Source organism: Arvicola amphibius, chromosome 1 (assembly GCF_903992535.2).
Source record: "Arvicola amphibius chromosome 1, mArvAmp1.2, whole genome shotgun sequence".
NCBI classification, from domain to species: Eukaryota; Metazoa; Chordata; class Mammalia; order Rodentia; family Cricetidae; genus Arvicola; species Arvicola amphibius.
Window position 1 is genome coordinate 62397853 of NC_052047.1, and position 18575 is coordinate 62416427.

The 18575-nt window shown below is 46.6% G+C and overlaps 1 protein-coding gene across 2 annotated transcripts in view; it reads left to right on the forward strand.

Annotated features, from left to right (window-relative positions):
* The window catches only part of Stk32b (serine/threonine kinase 32B), a 243030-nt gene that overhangs the window by 208687 nt on the left and 15768 nt on the right, over positions 1-18575 (forward strand). For both annotated transcript variants that reach the window (XM_038327503.1, XM_038327509.1), the window contains one exon: positions 13489-13592. In XM_038327503.1, the coding sequence (XP_038183431.1) occupies positions 13489-13592 (104 nt within the window). The remainder of the gene's footprint in view (positions 1-13488; positions 13593-18575) is intronic.

Below are 18575 nucleotides of genomic sequence, written 5' to 3' on the forward strand. Positions count from 1 at the left end.
CATGACCATCATGGCAGGGAGGACGGCAGCAGGCAGGCAGTAATTGAGAGCTCACATCTTGATCCACAAGCACAAGGCAGAGACAGTACTAACTGCAAACGGTATGGACTTTTGAAACCTCAAAGCCTACCCAGTGACACACCTCCCTCCAACAAGGTCACACTTCTTAACGCTTTCCAGTTCTACCAAGTGGGAACCAAGCATCCAAATACATGGGACCAAATTTTGTGTGTGTGGGGGTGGGGAGGGGGTGGGTGATTCTCATTCAAACCAGCACAGTGGGTATTGGTGGGGATCTCATGAAAGAATTGTGGAAAGTACACAGCGTTGTACCTGGAAGGTGGCCAACACTGGTGTAGACACTGTCACTGCTGTTAGCAGTGTTATTACCTGCATGGCTTCCCGGGCTAAGGGCTATGGCCAGGACCTATGCTAAAAGATGAGACCAGAACTGAGTTCACATTTCCTGCTTTTGGAGCTCACAGTTGAGTGGCCGAAGCAGGCCCTACAGACATCTCAACCTATCACTGGTGAGAATATTGGGAGACATAAGGCTACCACACACACTTGGTCCTTGCCTCCTGCTGATTTCTGTCCCTAAGAAGGTGGTGGTGAAAAAATCTGGGTATTGTGGGAGGTCACTGCAGCAATGCGTGCACTCTCTCTGGAGAAATGACTAATTTTAAGGAGAGTGTGTGCCAGAAAAGGTTGCGGATACTAGGTAGCACATGGTGTCTAATATCTTTTTTTTTCTTTTTTTTTCTCATGGTTTTTTTTTTATATTTAAAAATTTCCATCTCCTTCCCTCCTCCTCCCCCCTCCCTCCCCTCCTCCTCCCCATTCCCTCCCCTCCTTCTCCCCCTTCCCTCCCCTCCCCTCCACCCATACCTCCCCTCCCTCCCTCTCAAGGCCAAGGAGCCATCAGGGTTCCCCACTCTATGCTAAGACCAAGGTCCTCCCAACTCCCCCCAGGTCCAGGAAGGTGATCGACCAAGCTGAGAAGGCTCCCACAGAGCCCGTCCATGCAGAAGAATCAGAGTCCAGAGCCATTGTCCTTTGCTTCTCAGTCAGCCCCCACTGTTGGCCACATTCAGAGAGACGGGTTTGGTCGCATGATCCATCAGTCCCATTCCAACTGGAGTTGGTGATCTCCCATTAGTTCTGTCCCACCGTCTCCATGAGTGAACGCACCCCTCTCGTTCCTGACTTTCTTCCTCATGTTCTCGCTCCTTCTGCTCCTCATCAGGACCTTGGGAGCTCAGTCCAGTGCTCCAATGTGGGGCTCAGTCACCTTCCCCATCTGTCGCCAGCTGGAGGTTCCCTCACGGTCCTGACTTTCTTTCTCATGTTCTCTCTGCATTTAAACTCTTTGTATATATGTATATGTATATATTTTAGAAAGCTTCTACTGTAGTAGGTTTCCATGTGGCTTATTTTTTATTATGTGTAGAGTGAGTGTGTATGTATGTGTGTAGTGTGTGTGTGTGTGTGTGTGTGTGCGCGCGCGCGCGTGTGTGTGTGTGTGTGTGTGTGTGTGTGTGTGTGTGTGTACAGGTACCCAAAGAAGGCATGAAATCCCTGGAATGGGAGTTACAGGTGGTTGTGAGCTTCCAGGTGTAGATGCTTCAGTCCTTTGAGCAGCAGCAAGTACTCTGAGCAGTTGAGTCAATTCTCCAGCCTCCTTAAGAACTAGATTTTTAATCAGTGCTTAGTCATTAACAGTTAAAGATAGACAATTGATTCTTGTGTTTATGTTGTATCTTGTGACTGTGATATGCTCACCTCTCTGGTTTTGGCAGTTCTTTTACAGTGAATTATTTGAGATTTCTGCTTATGCACTCATGTTTGAAGATAGGGCTTTTCTTCCACATGGCTGCTGTGTATGCTTTCATGAATGTGTGTGCTCACAGCACCTGTCAGCTGGGAAGCTTCGCCTAGACCCTGACCTTATCTGGATGCTGTCTCCTGTTCCTCTGCCCACTGTGATGCCTACCCAAGGATTCATATTTCTCTTTCTCAGCATAAAGAATTACCATCTATTCCAAGTGGGTTTTTTATTCATAAATGCATATTTAATTCTGCCAAAGAGATTTTTCTAGATCTTTTGAGATAATCTGGTTTCTCTTCTACATTCTATTGAAGTTCATTTGTGGATTTTGTAACACTGTACAGCCCAGCATTCCCATAAGGAGTCATGTTGTTAGCCTCCTTATGCAGGGCTGGAATCTATGTGCTAATATTTTGTTTATAATATTTGCATCTCATTAATGAAGAGTCTTTATCTTTTCATTTTCTTATGGCAACTTCATGTGGTTTGAATAGCAGAGTATTCCTGGCAGTGTAAGTTGGGGGGAAATCACTTCCTTTCTCTTCTGCTTTCTGGGGCGAGGGGTATGGAAGGAAAAGTGTGTGGAATTGTAACTCATTTGTGAATTTGATAAAATTGAAGATATATGATTGAACCCAATATTATTTCCTATGAAGAAAACTTTGCAACTATAAACATGATTTCTAAAAATAAGCAAATATTCTATGATATACAATAGTTTATGTTTTTCAGAGAATTCATGTATTATGTCTAACTTCAGATTCTTGGGCATCCACACTTGAGTAACATTCCCTCACCTGTTCAGTGGTGTGGGTCCTGCAGAGACAGCTCTTCTTGCATTCTAAAATTGGTATTTTGTACTTTCTCTCTGTTTTTTTTTTTTTTTGCTATTCTGATTATAGGCTAAAAAAACTCATTTTTTCAAGTGTCAGTTTTTGTCTTAATTGTCTTTTCTATTATTTTCCCATTTTCTGTTGCATCAATTTTCCTCTTATCTTTATTACCTCCTCTTCTTACGTCGGTTGCCTTGTTGATCTTAGTCCAGTTGCAGACTGTGGGGGTTCAAATAACTAACTTGAGACTCATCTTCCTTGCAACGTGAACATTACATATGTGAAACAAACTCCAGCTCTATCTGAGGCCCCATAATTTTTTTTGACATATTCTGGTACATTCTGTTATGAACACTTCCAACAAAATTTAGGAATTTTACATATGATCTTAATGTTGATGTCCAGCTGCGGTCTCTAATGATCAAATACTCTGTATGGCACGACCAGGGGTATGACTCAATTGAAGGCCACCGTCTTAGCCTTTTCTTCTCTCGTCCCATTTGATTTCCCTCCCTTTGTAGCCTCTCTCTTACCTTAGTGTTTACTCTCTAAATAGCAAGTGCAGAGAGTGCCCTAGCTTTACAACACTCAGCAGAGATTGTTTTGAAATTTGGCATAAGAATCTCATAAGAGGGGACTGGAGAGACGGCTCAGTGGTTAGGATTGCATACTGCCCTTCCAGAGCTGACCTGCAAAGTCCCCAGCACCCACAGCAGACAAGCTACAACCACCTCTAACTCCAATTTCAAGGGATCTGATGCCCTCTTCTGGTCTTTGGAGGCACTGCCCTCGGGTGCATATACCCACACAGAGACACACATACATAATTCATAAATAAAAATAAACCCTTTAAAGAAATCTCACAAGAACATATTAGCAAATCCTCCTACCTATCCTGTTTCACTTGCTCTGAACATTGCCATTCGTCAGTATTGTCTTTGCTTCTGATTGTCAGTGGCATCGTAGAGTCAACAAAATGAAGAGTAAATTTTCCATCTACCTTCCGTTTTCTCTGTTGCCAGTATTTATCATTTCTTTGTGTAGTTTCCATTTTTCTATCTGATATCATGTACTTTGAAGAAATTCTTATGATCAATCTTAATGAAAATCTACAGGCAATAAATTCTTCCTTAAAAAAGTATTTATTGCAAAATTATTATACTTTGAAAAGATAGCTTGAAAGGATATCCCGAGCACCCAGTGCCAGATTAACAGCTTTTCTTCTCTTGAATAATTAACTGCAGCACCCTATCTCTGCTGATGGCCATAATTTGCCTCCTATCTTTCTTGCTCTGCAAGTATTATGTCTCCCTTTCTTGAGCTGCATCTGAGACTTTCCTCCAGTCATTGGCCATTGGTCATCCCTGTAATATACTGGAAGTTTGAGTTTTGTTTACATTGTGTCTATTCTGATGTTCTCTGAGTTTCTTGAATACCTGATTTGATGACTCGTCATTTTGGGAAAACTCTTTTTTATCTATTTATTTTATCTATGCATATGGATACTTTGCAAGTGTGTAACATATGAAGCAATGGTTCCTCTTCTAACCTCCGTATCACCATGAAAGCCCCATGGTCCCCTTTCTGTCCTGGTCCTCTTCTTGAGAGCAGTGAAGTCTATAAAGAAGAGCTGGTAAGTGAATGTGAGCTCCACTTTTATCTGGACAAACCACAGGCCTCTCCCTGGTATCCACTCATGACCTTGCCTGAGGCTATCTCACCCTCTTCCTTCAGCCCTGTCTTCCTCCAGGGGCACACTTAGCGCCAGTAGTAGTCAAATCCCTTTGTCTGCCACAATGTACCTTCCTTCTGATCATGAGTTAGTAGGGATCAAGGAAACTTGGGCTTGGGTAATGCAATCATTAATTTTAATTGTTAAGCTGAGTTTAGAATCACCATGGAAATATACCTCTTGGTGTCTTTGGGAGTGTTTAAGACCACTGTAAATGATGGTGACATCATCCCAAAGAAAAGGGGAAGTTGAATATCAGCGTTCATCTCTTCTTCCTGACTGTGGACACAATGTGATAACTATTGCACACACCTGCCACCATGCCTTCCCTGCAGCAAAGGACATAGCCCTCAAACTGTGAACCAGAACAATCCCTTCCTTCTTAAGCGGCTTTTGTTAGGCATTTTGTCAAAGCAATTAGAAGGGTAACTAACACAAAAAGGTGCCCAGCTTTTCCCAGTTAGCCTCTCTCCTAGTTTTGTTTGTTGTGTTAAATACCCAGGCAAAAGCAACTTGAAGGGAAAGGGATTTGTCTCACAATTCCAAATTATAGTACATCATTACAGGCAAGCCAAGACAGAAACTTGAAGCAGCTAGTCACACCCACACTCAAGAGCAGAGAGAATGAACATGTGCATGCTTGTCAGTGCACCTCACCTCTCTACTTTATGCATTCCAGGATCCCATATCTAGGGAATGGTGACACCCACAGTGGGCAGGTCTTCTCACCTCTATTCATGAAGTCAAGACCATCAGATCTCCCTACTCTAGAAAACATTTCATAGAGACCCTCTTCCCAGGTGATTTTTAGATTCTGTCAAACTATTAAAATGTATCGTCATGGGTGAGATGTGACATGCCAATTTTGGTGCTACAACAGTGCAGAACTATTTGCGGTGTTTGTGAGAACTCTCCTGGGAAAGAGAGGTATTGGTGGGGTGGAGGAATGGGACGGAGGAGCCCTAAGTAACTTCACTGAGAAGTCATCCTTCAACCTGATCCTGAAAGATATGTCAGCATTGTTCAGCAGGAGGCACACAGAGCACTGCAAGGAGATGGAACTACATCCGCCAGGCCAGGTCCTTAGGCAGGGAGCTGATGGACAGAAAGCATCTAAGAGAACAGAATAAGCAAGGAAAAACTTAGTGAGGCAAGAATAGATCACACAGTGCCTGCGTCCCATGGTACAATTTAGGGCTCTGTAACAAGCTCACCAGAAGATGCCAGACAGAATCATTTGTCTCAGACCAACAGAGACCCCAGAACCCTTTAAGTAGCAGTTTGCAGGATAAGTATCCCTAATCTAGAAAGCTAAAACCCAAATTCAAATGGTTTAAGTGATGACATGATACTACGAACGAAAATTTCTATGCCTGACCCCATGTGACAGGTCAGAGTGAAAAGGCAAGTGTCATAGAACTTTGTAAAATTACTTCCATGCTATGTATATCAGGCTATGGGGAATACAAATTAATTTCATTTTGAGACCTGCACCTACCCTGGAGATGCCTCACTACAGATGTGCAAACATCCTGAAGTCTGAAACCAAAGCACATCTGATCCCGGACATTTGAATGCAGGGTATTTGATCCATATGTAAATGAATGTCTCTGTAGGAGACGCTGTTTAGAAGTCTGGGCCCTGCTTCACGCATTAACTGTTAAATGTGTTGATGTGTCTCTGCTCTTCCCATTAGAACTACCACAAGCCAGGGGGCTGGAGAGATGGCTCGGCAAGAGCACATCCTGCTCTTCCAGAGGATCCACGTTTACCTTTTATCCACTCTACTGGAAGAATCTGACCCATTAAACATGAAGTGCTTTTCCGGCACCGTTCATGATTCATTTCTGCCTCTTATCAGAGCTTCTCTATTTCTTCCTTAGCCAATTAGCCTTTCCCTCCCCTTTCTCCTCCCACACAGCCTGTGAAATCCTAATGGTCTACAGCTAAGAATTGTCTTACACTTTAACAAAAGCAGTTTCCTGTAGCTATGAATGCTACCAACAACTCCATAAAAAAAAAAAAACAAAAAAAAACAATAACCTGTGGCGGTAGTTCCATTTTATTGCAAATTAATATGTAAGTGAATGACACCTGGGTTCATTGGCCAGCTAGGAGCCAAACAAAATTAAATGACCCTTGAGGAGTCCAGGGAGTGCCCAGGCCCACTGCTTATCTCTGCTTTCCACAGTTATTGGCTGACTTTAATGCAAAAAATTATGACCAAGCACTTGAATTATCTTGAGACCATCTATAGTATGTGCCTGGGTGAGCTGGGTTCCCATTCATTGCCCACGCAAAGACAGTCTGCGGTCTTGAAAGACAGCTCACGTTTATTGGGAACCTGCTTTGTGCCAGCCCTGAAAGGAAGCTTGTCCCATGTTATCTCATTGTGGTGTGGGGACTGTCATTAATCCATGGAGCCTGAGACTTACTCAGAGGCTAAATGTTTGACGGATGACCACCAGAGAGTGAAAGGAGACCCTGAGGGCCAAAGCTGGGTTCCATGACTTAGCTCCTTTGCCACCGTGAGACACCGAGCGCTCATCTTCATGGTGCTCGGGGGACCTGAGATGGATTTAGTCATCCCCCTAACTCAGCTAGCTCAGGGACAGTGAGGAAGGTAGACACAGATTCTGTGTGTTCCTTTGCCGTGGTCACTGTGGGAACTGGGTGAGGCTCAGGAAAGAATTCAGAGCACGGATTGACTTACTGGGCTTTTAAACACAGGAAGAAGGGGACTGTGGAATACGAAGGACTTGATTATTCTTCTTCAGGGGAAGAAAAAGCCTGGGTCTTTAAGTATGAATGAGAACTAGTAAGTATGACACATGGGGTAAAGATTAGCAGACAGGAATTCAGGGTTGTGTGTCTGGCAGGTGCAAGGCCCTGGGTGCAATCTCCAGCAAGATAAAACGGCAAAGGATATAAGGCAACCAACAGGTAGACTCAAAGCAGGCCCCAGTGTATCCTCTGATGCAAGGGCTCCAATGTGGACAGTGGCTAGAAAGGGGGCTGTTGGTGGCTGGGGCCTGTTTTAAGGGTATTTTGTGCTACGGATTCTGAAATTTATTGCACAGCAAGTAGACAGTTTTGTAACAATTTAAAGCAGGTGATTTGAACATGAATGCTAGCCCAAGGACAATAACGGAGAACATTTATTGAGCACTTACTGTATACTCAGTGACCATCATAAATCCACTCTCTTTCTCAGTAATGTTTCATAGAAGACACTGCTATCCCTTTTGACAGGCAAAGAAGCGGAATCACAAATGAGATTTAGTGGTTCACTCACGGCCATTGTGTCCAGAAGTGTGGGAAGCGAGCTGAGTGACTGCTTTGTATGAGCTCTCTGTTCACTTATGTACTTAGAAAGATTTCTCTGGGTACATGAAGGTAAAGCTAAGGGGACAGAGATGATAAAATATCAACACAGAAATTAGAGAGGCCAAAGAAGAAAGTTCTAGAAGGGAAATGTGTACAGACTTTGGGCTGAAAGAGGGGGTCAAGTCCACAGTGGCGCCAGGTTCCTGACTGTGCAGGTGAGCAAACCATTGGCCTCAACTGCAATCCAAGAGAAGGGCCCTTGTGGAAGGGAAGAGTCTGGCTGGGCAGGCTGATTTGAAGGATTGGGAGACCCATGCTGGAGGTGCGTAGGGGTGGGGCTTCCAGAGTCTGAGATGCCAAGCTGGAGACACTTCCATGCAAGCCGTGAGAAGGAGGCCTTTTCTGGTCCCAGGCGGACCAGATGACACTGAACTCCCAGACCTTGGCTTCTCCGTGGAACATTTAGGAAAGAAGAGAAACAATCTCGAATGTCCCCTCCTGGCTGAAATGCAGTGACTCTGTGTTCACAGTCTGGAAGGGCATAATTACCTGAAGTGACAAACTCGGGCACTGTCAGCTGGCAGGCTACATGCTAAATAGCTTTCCACACTCCAGTGCACACCAAAACCTTCAGCAGGAGCTGAACAGCAAGACAGGGGAGGGGAATGTAGGAGGTGATTGGAGTGCTCCATATTTTTAGAGAAATGAGGAAGTGAACTCTGGGTGGTCAGCCTGGGTGGCAAATCCTACCAGGTGTGTATTTGCATTTCTGGGGGAAAAAAGACAACTTCTTTCACCAGACTCCATGTGCCCTTGTTTTTCTGGAAGACCATTTGTGTGATGGCCTGATGCCCCTTGGCATGGAAACTCATTTCATTTAAAAACCTGCCTGGGAAGGAATGTTTGGCCGCCAGTCGAGGCTGTTAGTGGATGGTGAGGCTGATCTTGCTATGTAACTGGAACATGCTGGGGGTGCAGCCGAAGGTTCCACGGTGTCCAAGTCTCTTCCATGTATTCATAGTGGACTCGCAGGAGTCCGCAGAGTGGGCAGTAGGCACCCAGAATTGTGATGGGTCCACGGGGGGACAACAAAAAGCAAACAGCACTTCTGGTAATGTGACCAAAGCCCAAAGTTTCTTGTGTATTCTTTAAACACACACGCTGCCATTTTGCAATAGACAGCATGGGTACACTGACAAGTGTTTATTAATGTGCATGTTAGTGGTAGGGCCACATGTTTTTGTTTTGGGTTATACAGAAGCCCTCATTTACTCAAACATAACATTAGTGGATCTTGGAAAATCTTGGTTTGGGGGCTAAGCGAGTAAAGACACTTGCCACCGAGTCTGACAGCTAGAGTTCAGACCCCTGCACGTACAAGGTAGAAGGAGAAAACTGATTCCAGCAGGCTGTTCTCTAATCTCCACATATTTACTCTGGCACCGTGATGCACGCATATACTAAGTAAATAAATAAATAGATGTAATTTTAAAATTTTAAAACCAAGTCTTGCTTTTGGGTTCAAATTCACTTAGCAGATTTAATACAGTGATTTGGAGCTACTTAGGAATATAAAAATATACACAGTATGATGATGCATGGGTATGCAGGCTTAAGTTTTACATTTCGTGTTTTTATTAGTAAGGGGAAATCTTGCCCACATGCTTCAGCCCAGGACAGGTAAACAGCTTTGTGCAATGTATTGATGCTATATAACTATCTTCCCATCGGTTGCTTAAACATCTAGGTTATTGGTAGACTACCACCGTATGGTAGTGCTTGTGTTGAGGGGATCCTGACATGTGACCGTATTCTTCCTAAATTTCCCATTACCTCATTGTGTGTCTCACACCATCAAAAGGAATAGAGAAGGTGTAGTAAGATATGTTTAGAGAGAGAAAGAGACATTCACATAATTCTCAGAACAATGCATCACTGTGATCTATTTTATCACTAGCTACCACTATCAGTCTCTTACTGGGCCTGATTTATCAATGAGGTAGCTATGGGGGTGGAGCACAAATAGCATGTATTGGTAGTATGAAGGCCTCCACTGACTTCTGCACAGCCTGGAATCTGCACCAGCAGATTGCAGAATTGGAGTCACATCTAGTATGGCTCCCTGCACCAGTACCCTGTAGCGCTCTAAGAAATAAAAACAAAGTAGTACCAGGATCCTGTGGAGATACTGCCAATTCATGCAATTGAATTGGATTCCTTTGAAATGGCTGTAGCATACTGGCATTCAAAAGGCTCTGGGAAGCCAAGCAGGAATGAATGCAGCTGGACCACATGATTCCGAGACAGGTCTTTTCTCCCTGGGCATTGGCTACCCTTCCTAGAGTTGGCAGCACCATAGGGGAGCATGTATGCAGCAGTTGGCATGGCAGTAAGATGTTTGGTACCAGCACATTGCTATGGTCTGTCCATATCGTATGGCAGAAAGTGGAAAGCACTTGGCTTTAAGGACAGATAGAAGCAGGAGGCTCTGGGGATGGAGCTGGGTGCAGGAGGCCGGAGGCAATGCCTGAACAAAGATGAGGAATGAGTCAACCATCTTTGAAGCTGCCTCTTCCTCCCAGGAGCTGTTTTTAAGCCAGACCAGAGCTATAGAGACAAGTGAGACCAGTTGTATAGTTTATGTACTTTACATAGTGTGTGAAGTACCCATCATAGAGAGAAAGATGCGGGGAGAGCCAGAGCCCTGATCCCCAGGCAACTCAGTCCCTCCTGGCAGTCAGTCTCCAGTATGGAGTGTGTATGTGGGGGCGGGGAGTTGGTTTCAAGAACCTGAGACCCGTTTGGTCCCAGCTCTGACAAGCTAAATGGGTGATCCTGGCAAGTCCTTCACCGTGTTGCGGCTTCTTGTGGCTGTAGAACACACTTGCATGAGCCAGAGTTAAAGGCACAGAGAAACTGTACCTCGACGTTCCAGATCTGGACTTGAGATGGCAAGGCGTGGGGGAGCCATGCTTGTTTGGAAGGCTCTGGGGAGGATCCCTCCACCTTCCACAGACCCAGGTAGCTCCAGGTGCCCTGGGCTTGCGATGCCTGGCTTGATGCTCCACCTCCATCTTCACAGGGTCATCCCGTGTCTTCAATCACCCCTCATCTCTCTTAAAAAAGACATTAGCCATTGACTTTAGAACCAAATCTAAACTTACTATGATTTTATCACGAGACTCCTCATTATATCTGCAAAGACTACTCCATAATATGATGGCCTTCACAAGCACTGAGGGTGGGGCTTGGGGGCCTGCCATTCAGCCCACTGTGCCCCTCTTGCCTCAGCTTCCTCCTCACAGAGGGCCTTCTGCCCCTGTCTTGCTGAGCATTGAAAGGATTCAATTTACACAGAAGCCTTTAGAGCACCGGGCAGTCCCAGCGCTGTCATTCATTGAGCAACTCCCACCTGGCCCCTGAATCCAAGCACTGTGATTCTGAACCCCTAAAGCAGCTGTGAAGGGATGATGACATCAACGTTTCTGTTCTGTCATCAGCCACAAGAGTGCAGAAGTGGGGACTCTGCCTCCCTGTACCTGCAAACATCTGTCCCCCACCAGTCACAGCAGTCTGGCAGCATCATAGCCTGCAGCTTCCACACTGAGTACCCAGTGCGCTGAAGGAGTATGGGTATGACAGGGACTAGTGAGAAGCACCGAGGAACACTTGGTGCCTCTTGTATCCAGGGCACAGCCATGAAGCTGCTACCAGACCATAGTGTCTAGGTCCAGGGCTGCATAGACAAACAGCATGAACGCTTTCTCTCCCAGATCCTCCAGGACAGGAAGAAGACAGACAAGTAGATAACATTGTAGTACAGGAAAGTAAATTCTCGTGGGTTCTATTAGCTCAATGGCTGCCTAGATGATAGGATTGAGAAGAAACAAGTGAGTCACTGACTTTGGAATCTGGCTGATCTAGGGATGGGTAGGAAAGGACATACAAAAATAAGACTGAAAATTTGAAGCCTAAAGTATTAGAAGAAAGCTAACCCATAGGACTGGGGAGGGTGGGATTTAGGGTGGTCTCTATAGCTCTGTTGTGACTGGATGGGTAGTGGGGCTGATCACGGCAGATAAAGGGGAGGTTTAGGTAACAGACTGTCATTTATAAGGCTTTAGGTTTAGAGAGTGCGCAGTGTGAGCCAGATGTTCTGCAGGCAGCTGCTGAGTTGTCCCAGCCATCTAGTTATTCCAGCTTCATGTGTGCTACTGTGATAAAACACCCTGACAGAAAGCAACTTTGGGGAGAAAGGGCTTATTTAAGCTTATAATTCTGGGTTACAGTCTCACAATGGCAGGAGATTGAGACAGTTGGCCACCTCACACCCACAGGCAAGAGCAGAGAAGCGAATGTTGGAATGCTCGCTTGCTTGTGCTTAGAATATTTCCTTTGCTCATACCGTGCAGGACTTTGCCTAGGGAATGGTGCCATCACAGTTGGCAGGATCTTCCCATGTCAATTAGTCAAAATAATGCCCACAGGCCATCCCAATATGAATAATCCCTCCCTGAGATTCTCTTCCCAGATGAATTCCCAGGTTGTGTCCAGTTCACAGAGCTAATTGAGAAACCATAATTACTATCCACATTTGACGAAACAGACAAGGATGCTAAGTGATATGTTAAACTCTGCTTCAACACAACCAGTTGGGTCTTCAGTGAAGAAAAAAGAAGAAAGGTAGGAAGGGAGGGAGAGAGGGAAGAAAAGAAAAGAAAAGAAAAGAAAAGAAAAATAAAGGAAAAAAGAAAAAAGAAAAAGGCACCGTTTACTCAAACACTTAATTCCATCATTCTCCAGTGTGGTAGAGCATGTTCCTATACTGAAAGAACATTGGTCAAACAGGGATTTGGTCAAAACAGGAAGCACTACTCAGCTTTCTGTGTCTCACCTGTGTGAACTCCCTTACACCCATAGCTCTCTCTGAACCTCATCTGCTTCATCTTAAAGGTGTCAGATGGTAGCCTATCCCAGACACTGTGGTTTCAAGGAAAGGGAAGCTTATGGTTGAGAATACTCCATAAGAAAGAAAGTGGATGGAAAACAGACAGAAGCCAGCTGGAATCTGACGGCTTGTCAGATTTAAGCTCCAGATTCAGAGTGGTCCTATCCTAGGGAGCATCCAGCTACCCTGCCCTGATCCGGTCTCTCCTCTTTGTCCCGAGTGCTACATGAAGTCCTGACAGCTGCAGTCATATGTGTTGCTCCTCAGAACAGATGGGGAACTCAAATTCACACACCATCAAATTAGCCATGCTGACCGTGACGTCCTTGGGTGGGTAGCATCTCCATACTGCTCTGCAACCTCCTCTTCTATCCCATTTCAAAAATAATTCCCTTGCCAGTAACATAAACCCATATGCCTTCAGCAGCTGCCACCTCCCGTCGTTGCCACCAGAAGTCCACTCTGTCTGCTCTCTTTCTGACTCCCTGCGTAGACCGTTCCTGAGTTTGATTGCAGGCAGAGGGCTCAGCATCCTCCTACCTGGCTACCTGGTCCATATCGATACAGAGGCAGAACAGCAACTGTGTGCTTAGGTCTTACTTTCCACTGTAGGTATGAGCTATGCTAGGGTCTCCCAACATGACTTATGCCCATACCCATCCCTGGCTCTTACCATGGGGACAAATACTCAGCCCTTTTCTTCTCTGCTCCCAAGCCTGCTGTGACTCCCCAGAGCCAGCTGCTGGTAACAGTGGAGGAAGTACCGGCCATACAACTAAGGAGTTGTATGACTGATATTCTCTCTGTCTTGTCATTACAGCCCCAGAAGTCTTCCAGGTATATGTGGATGGAGGGCCCGGGTACTCATATCCCGTGGACTGGTGGTCCCTGGGTGTCACGGCCTATGAGCTGCTACGAGGCTGGGTAAGTCTTGTGGAATAGGAGGTGGGGAGGAGGCATTAATCTGCAAGGTGAGACACCAGGAAGAGGTGCTAGACCAGGAGCCTAGCCACCCCTCAGGGAGCTCTGGCCCAACCCCTCATTCTTCTGATAGGGATCCTTATGCTCCCACACTCCCAGAAGAGGAAGGACTGGACCAGGATGAAGCACCCTAGCCTCCCTCCTACTTTCCAGCTTCCTCTTCTGATCTCACAGTTGCATCGGAGCCCCATTTCCACACTTGACTGGGTGTTCTCTCTGTTGTTTCTCTTTTATAGACACCCCCCACCTTTTCCAAATAATCTCTAAGGAATCTCTAAAGGAATCTCTAAGGATGATCTAGGACTATTGGTGCATGTTTTTATTTTTGACCCGTTTGCACTGAATTGCTGAAAATGATGGTGCCATTGAATAACCAAAAGCTCATATTTTTATTTAAGCCGAAACTCTTGTGTCTAAACCGCTTTTGGAGCGTGTTTTCTTTGCACAAGCATCGTTGGGAAATTGCGTCATCTCAACTCCTGGGCCCCGCACTCTCCTTAGCCACAGAACAGAGATAACGTCTGTGGAGCTGGTGTTAGCGGACATTTGCCCCTGGCCTGTGACACTCTCCCTGCTTAACTGTCTCTGTGGCTCCAGTGACCAGAAGGAAACTCATAAATCCCACTGTTTGCAAGTCTAACAGGGTTTGCATCCATTTACATATGTGCATATTCATGCTAAGAGGGCAGCCTCCAGGAAGGCAGGATCTTTTATTTATTAACAAATTGTTTTCATTTATTTTACATCTCGACTGAAATTTCCCCTCCTTCCTCTCCTCCTATTCCCCTCCCACTCCCCTTGTCCCCCTCTCCCACCCCAGCAATCCATTCCTCCTCTGTTTCTATTCAGAAAGGGGCAGGCTTCCCGTAGGTATCAACAAAGCATGGCACATCAAGTTGCTGTAGAACTAAGCTCCTCCCCTTGTGTCAAGACTGGGCAAGGCAACCCAGTAGGGAAAATAGATCCCCAAAAGCCAGCCCAAGCGTGAGGGACAGTCCCTGCTCCCACTGCTAGGAGTTCCACAAGTAGACCAAATAGAGGACCTAGGTCAGTCCCGGGGAGGCTCCCTAGCTGTCTGTGTAGAGTCTATGAGCCCAGGTTAGTTGTTTCTATAGATTCCCTTATGATGACTTAAAGGCAAGATCTTACTTCTGTTTGTGAGAATCCTTTCTGTAGGGAATGAATGAATAGGGAATGAATGAATGCTTCTTGAATGAATGAGTGACGAGAGCTGCCTGGAACTGACTCTAATTTAGCCAGCTTTTTTTTCTACTCTTGAACTCATTTACTTCCCATGAATTCCTCAAAAACTTAATTACAGTGCACGGCATTTTCAGAATGCAGAGAAAATGAGAACGTGCTTGCTTCCTTGGGCACCAAATGAAAGACTCAGCGTGACACAGGTTCACTTATTTCTGGCAGGTGGTTTTCAGCTCTGCAGCCATCAGGAGACACGAGCGTTCCAAACCCGGGATGAACCAGGGTGCTACCATTTTATGCGATCCATCAGGCAGGTGACCTTGGTGCCCAGTGGCCCTCTGCAGAAGGAAGCCTGCCAGCGGAAACGATGCTGGCTATTATTCCTCAAGGGCCAGAACAGTTGCCAATAGGAAAGAAAAAAAGCAAGGATAAAAGAAAGCCTGCTCCTTCAAAATTAAGTTCCTCATTTCTCATTCTTGTGAGCTTTCTGTTCAGAGACCACATTCAGAAAAAGAGAGGAGGGGGGACAGGCCTTTGGTACAGGGATGATGGGACAATGTAACAACCAGAAAGTGCACCTGTTAGCAGCTGGGTGACCTTTCTCCCAACCGTCTTTGCACGGCAGAATTGTCCGCTCAAATGTCAGCGAGCTATGATGTGGCTTGCTTTCTGGTTTTCATACTAGAGAGCACTAACTTAGTCAAATGGCCATCCCAACAGCCCCTTGCCTTCCTTCCCTTCCTTACAGACAGTGGACTCAGAAGTCATCCTTCCTCCTGGCCATTTGCTCCCCAGTGGTAAGAGTTCTAACAGAACTGACCCTCCTTGCTTCCCAAAGACAAAAGAAAACTGCAGTGGGCTTTCCCGTCAGCTGGAGGATCTTACAGTCACCAGGAGAGACAGGTGGGGAGGGAGGATGCCACTAGCATGGTTCATTGGTCAACGTCTCAGAAATGCTCTAGTTCTGACAAAAACAGCCTTCTCTCTCATGAAGAGCACCATGTAAGACGAACGGAGGGACCTGGTCACCTTTGCAAGCATGGTGAACTTAATTATAGTCTGGGAAAGAGGAACAGGGGATATAGCTTGTCTTGGAACCCCGAGCAGAATCTCAGCTCTTATCCCTGCAAACCTGCCTTGGGCAAAAACACCTAGGCGAGCCCCACTCTGGTTGCTTTTCCCATACAGCAAGGCTCAGTCAGCCTGGAGCTTTAGTGACAGGACAGGCAGAGTGAAGTGTGAGGGAAGGGAGGGCATAAGGAGACTCTGCCCCCCGACCACATCCCCACAGAAGAGACTTAGTGACCTGCAGTGCAGATGCAATCCCTCCTACCTGGATGCCACCCTAACAGATGCTCCTTTGCGATCCAGGGGGCTCCTTACCACTGGTGACCTTAAGCAGGGCTTCTGAGCAGGCAAAGTGCTCAGATCCCCTGTCAACCCCATCAATCATATAATAACAGTTGTATCTTCCCAGCAGGAAGGTGGGGAGACTTAACAACCTAGGGATGTAAATTATCCAGCACAGCATGATACCTGGAGGTCAGCACTGCCCAAGCCCCAGCTTCCTAACTTCCACAAGGCTCCCACCCAGAGTGGCCTGCTGTGACCTTCCCAGCTTAGCACCCTTCTCACAAGCTCTGAGGGCTGAGGCGGGGCCCAGCCTGGCTGCCATCTATTAGATCCATGATAAGGCTGCAGAAGCGTAAATGCTTCTCCACACTGTAATTCATGCTTAACTTGTCTGAGCCCCGGAAACGTAACCAGAGCCCTGGCGTCGTGGGGCTGAGGGGCAGAGTACAGATGACAGTGTCAGCAGATAGCAGGATGGAGTCACAAGAGCCTTGGATGCAGCTTGAGCATCGAGGATACAGTTGGGAAGAACAGTGGGGAGACCCCAAGTGACATCTAAGCTGGTTCCCCTGTGAAGTGCCGGCAATAGCTTGAGCAGGACAGGGAAGGGAGGCTGAGGCAGACTCAGCTGTCGCTGAACCCTACCACCTGTCACAGAGTGGGCAGAAGACTTCCATCAAGGGCCATCCCTTGGATTTAGGCAGGGAAGTGACAAAGTGGTAACTATATATGGACATGAGCTCGGACATCATGTGCTTCCGGGTTCTGCTACAAGGGAGAGCCTAGTATAAGAGACTCGAACTCAGTGCTGCGGACATTTGGGCTGGGCTGCACCGTCCTTTGGGGCAGAGACTGGTCATGAGGTGACCTGCAATGTGCTTCTACACACTGGCAGCCAGCAGAAACCCCCACCATCCAGTTATGATACCCCAATAGCTCCTGGGGTCAAACTGCTCTGCGCCTCTGTCACGGTGATCAAGAGGACTGAGTGACTCCTGCCCGGAAGACCACAAGGCAAAGGAGCTTTTTATTGGTAGAGGGTGAGACCTGGAGATTCAGTGAGGACCATGGTACCTTCTTATCCTAACTACCAACTGCTTGCCTCCCTGTATTGTTCCTCACCTTTGGCTCCAGCCAGCACATCTTAGGGACTGTAAGTAAGTATCTTGGCATATAGAGAGGTCAAGTCAATAGAGGAAGAACATCTGGAGCACCCTGTAGGGAGGGGCTCAAGTGCAGAGCCAAGAACTGCTGCGTACACACTGGTGCAGGGCTCAACCTAAAGTGGGGTGCAGTTGCTGATTGTCTCAGCAAAGCAGACAGACCAAAGTGCCTGGAATTGGAAGCCAAGGAGGTGATTCTGCTCTGCCCAGGGCACATCTCGGGCTGGTTCTGGCTTTCTCATCATTTCCCAGATGGACACTCTCTGGAGGTCATTTACCAGTTCCAGAGGGGTAGCCCTCTCAGGCTTTGGAGTTTCAGGTTGCCTAAAGGACAGTTATTCCGAGTGAAGGGGTTAGAGGGCATGTGTGGGATCCAATGGTCGGCCAGCCCCACTCCAGCAGATGAAACGACAGGCCTACACCAATTCTCTCCCTCTTTATGCCTCCTATTTCATGGCAAATTGCCTTTTTTTAAAAAAAAAATGAGCTTCATAGAATAAAGACATACCTGCACTCTGGAATAAGCAACCCAGTCTCCTGCTGCTGGAAACCACTTTTGCCAGCAGGCCTCTCAATCACTGTACCCTCCATGACAGCTGCCTCTGAGTCAGGGCATCTGAAGAACAATGAGAATGAAGCTGTAGTAGAAGATGCAACATTTCCTGTTTAACTCAGAGGAAGGACTGTGTCTCCAAGCCCGCCCAAACCGAGGAGGGCTGAACCTAGAGCCTGGGTGTTAGGAATACCTTAGCCACAGCGCCTCAGGCTGACTTGAAATGTATGTGCTGCCTACGCCTGAGAGTTAAAATTCTCAGGACCAGTGACAGGTTACGGCGCAGTCAGGAAAGCACTGCCCAAGCGTGAGAACCTGAGTTTGATCCCCGAGAATCTCTGGAAAAGAAACTCAGGTGCAGTGGCAAGCACCTATAACCCCAGAGCTGGGGATGCAGAAACTAGCGGCTCATGGGAACTCTCTGGCCAGCTAGCCTAACCCATCTGGGGAGCTCCAGGTTGAGTAAGGGAATCGGTCCTAAAAACCAGGTGGAGGGAGAGGGAAGAAGACACTCATTTCCATGTCTGGCCTACACACAGGCGCACACACATACATGCATGCATATACATGTGCATACAGAGTTCCCATGTTGACCCCGGAGTTGGTGGATTTCGGATAGCAGAGTGAAGTTTCATGGAGGTCTGATAGAAATGCAGA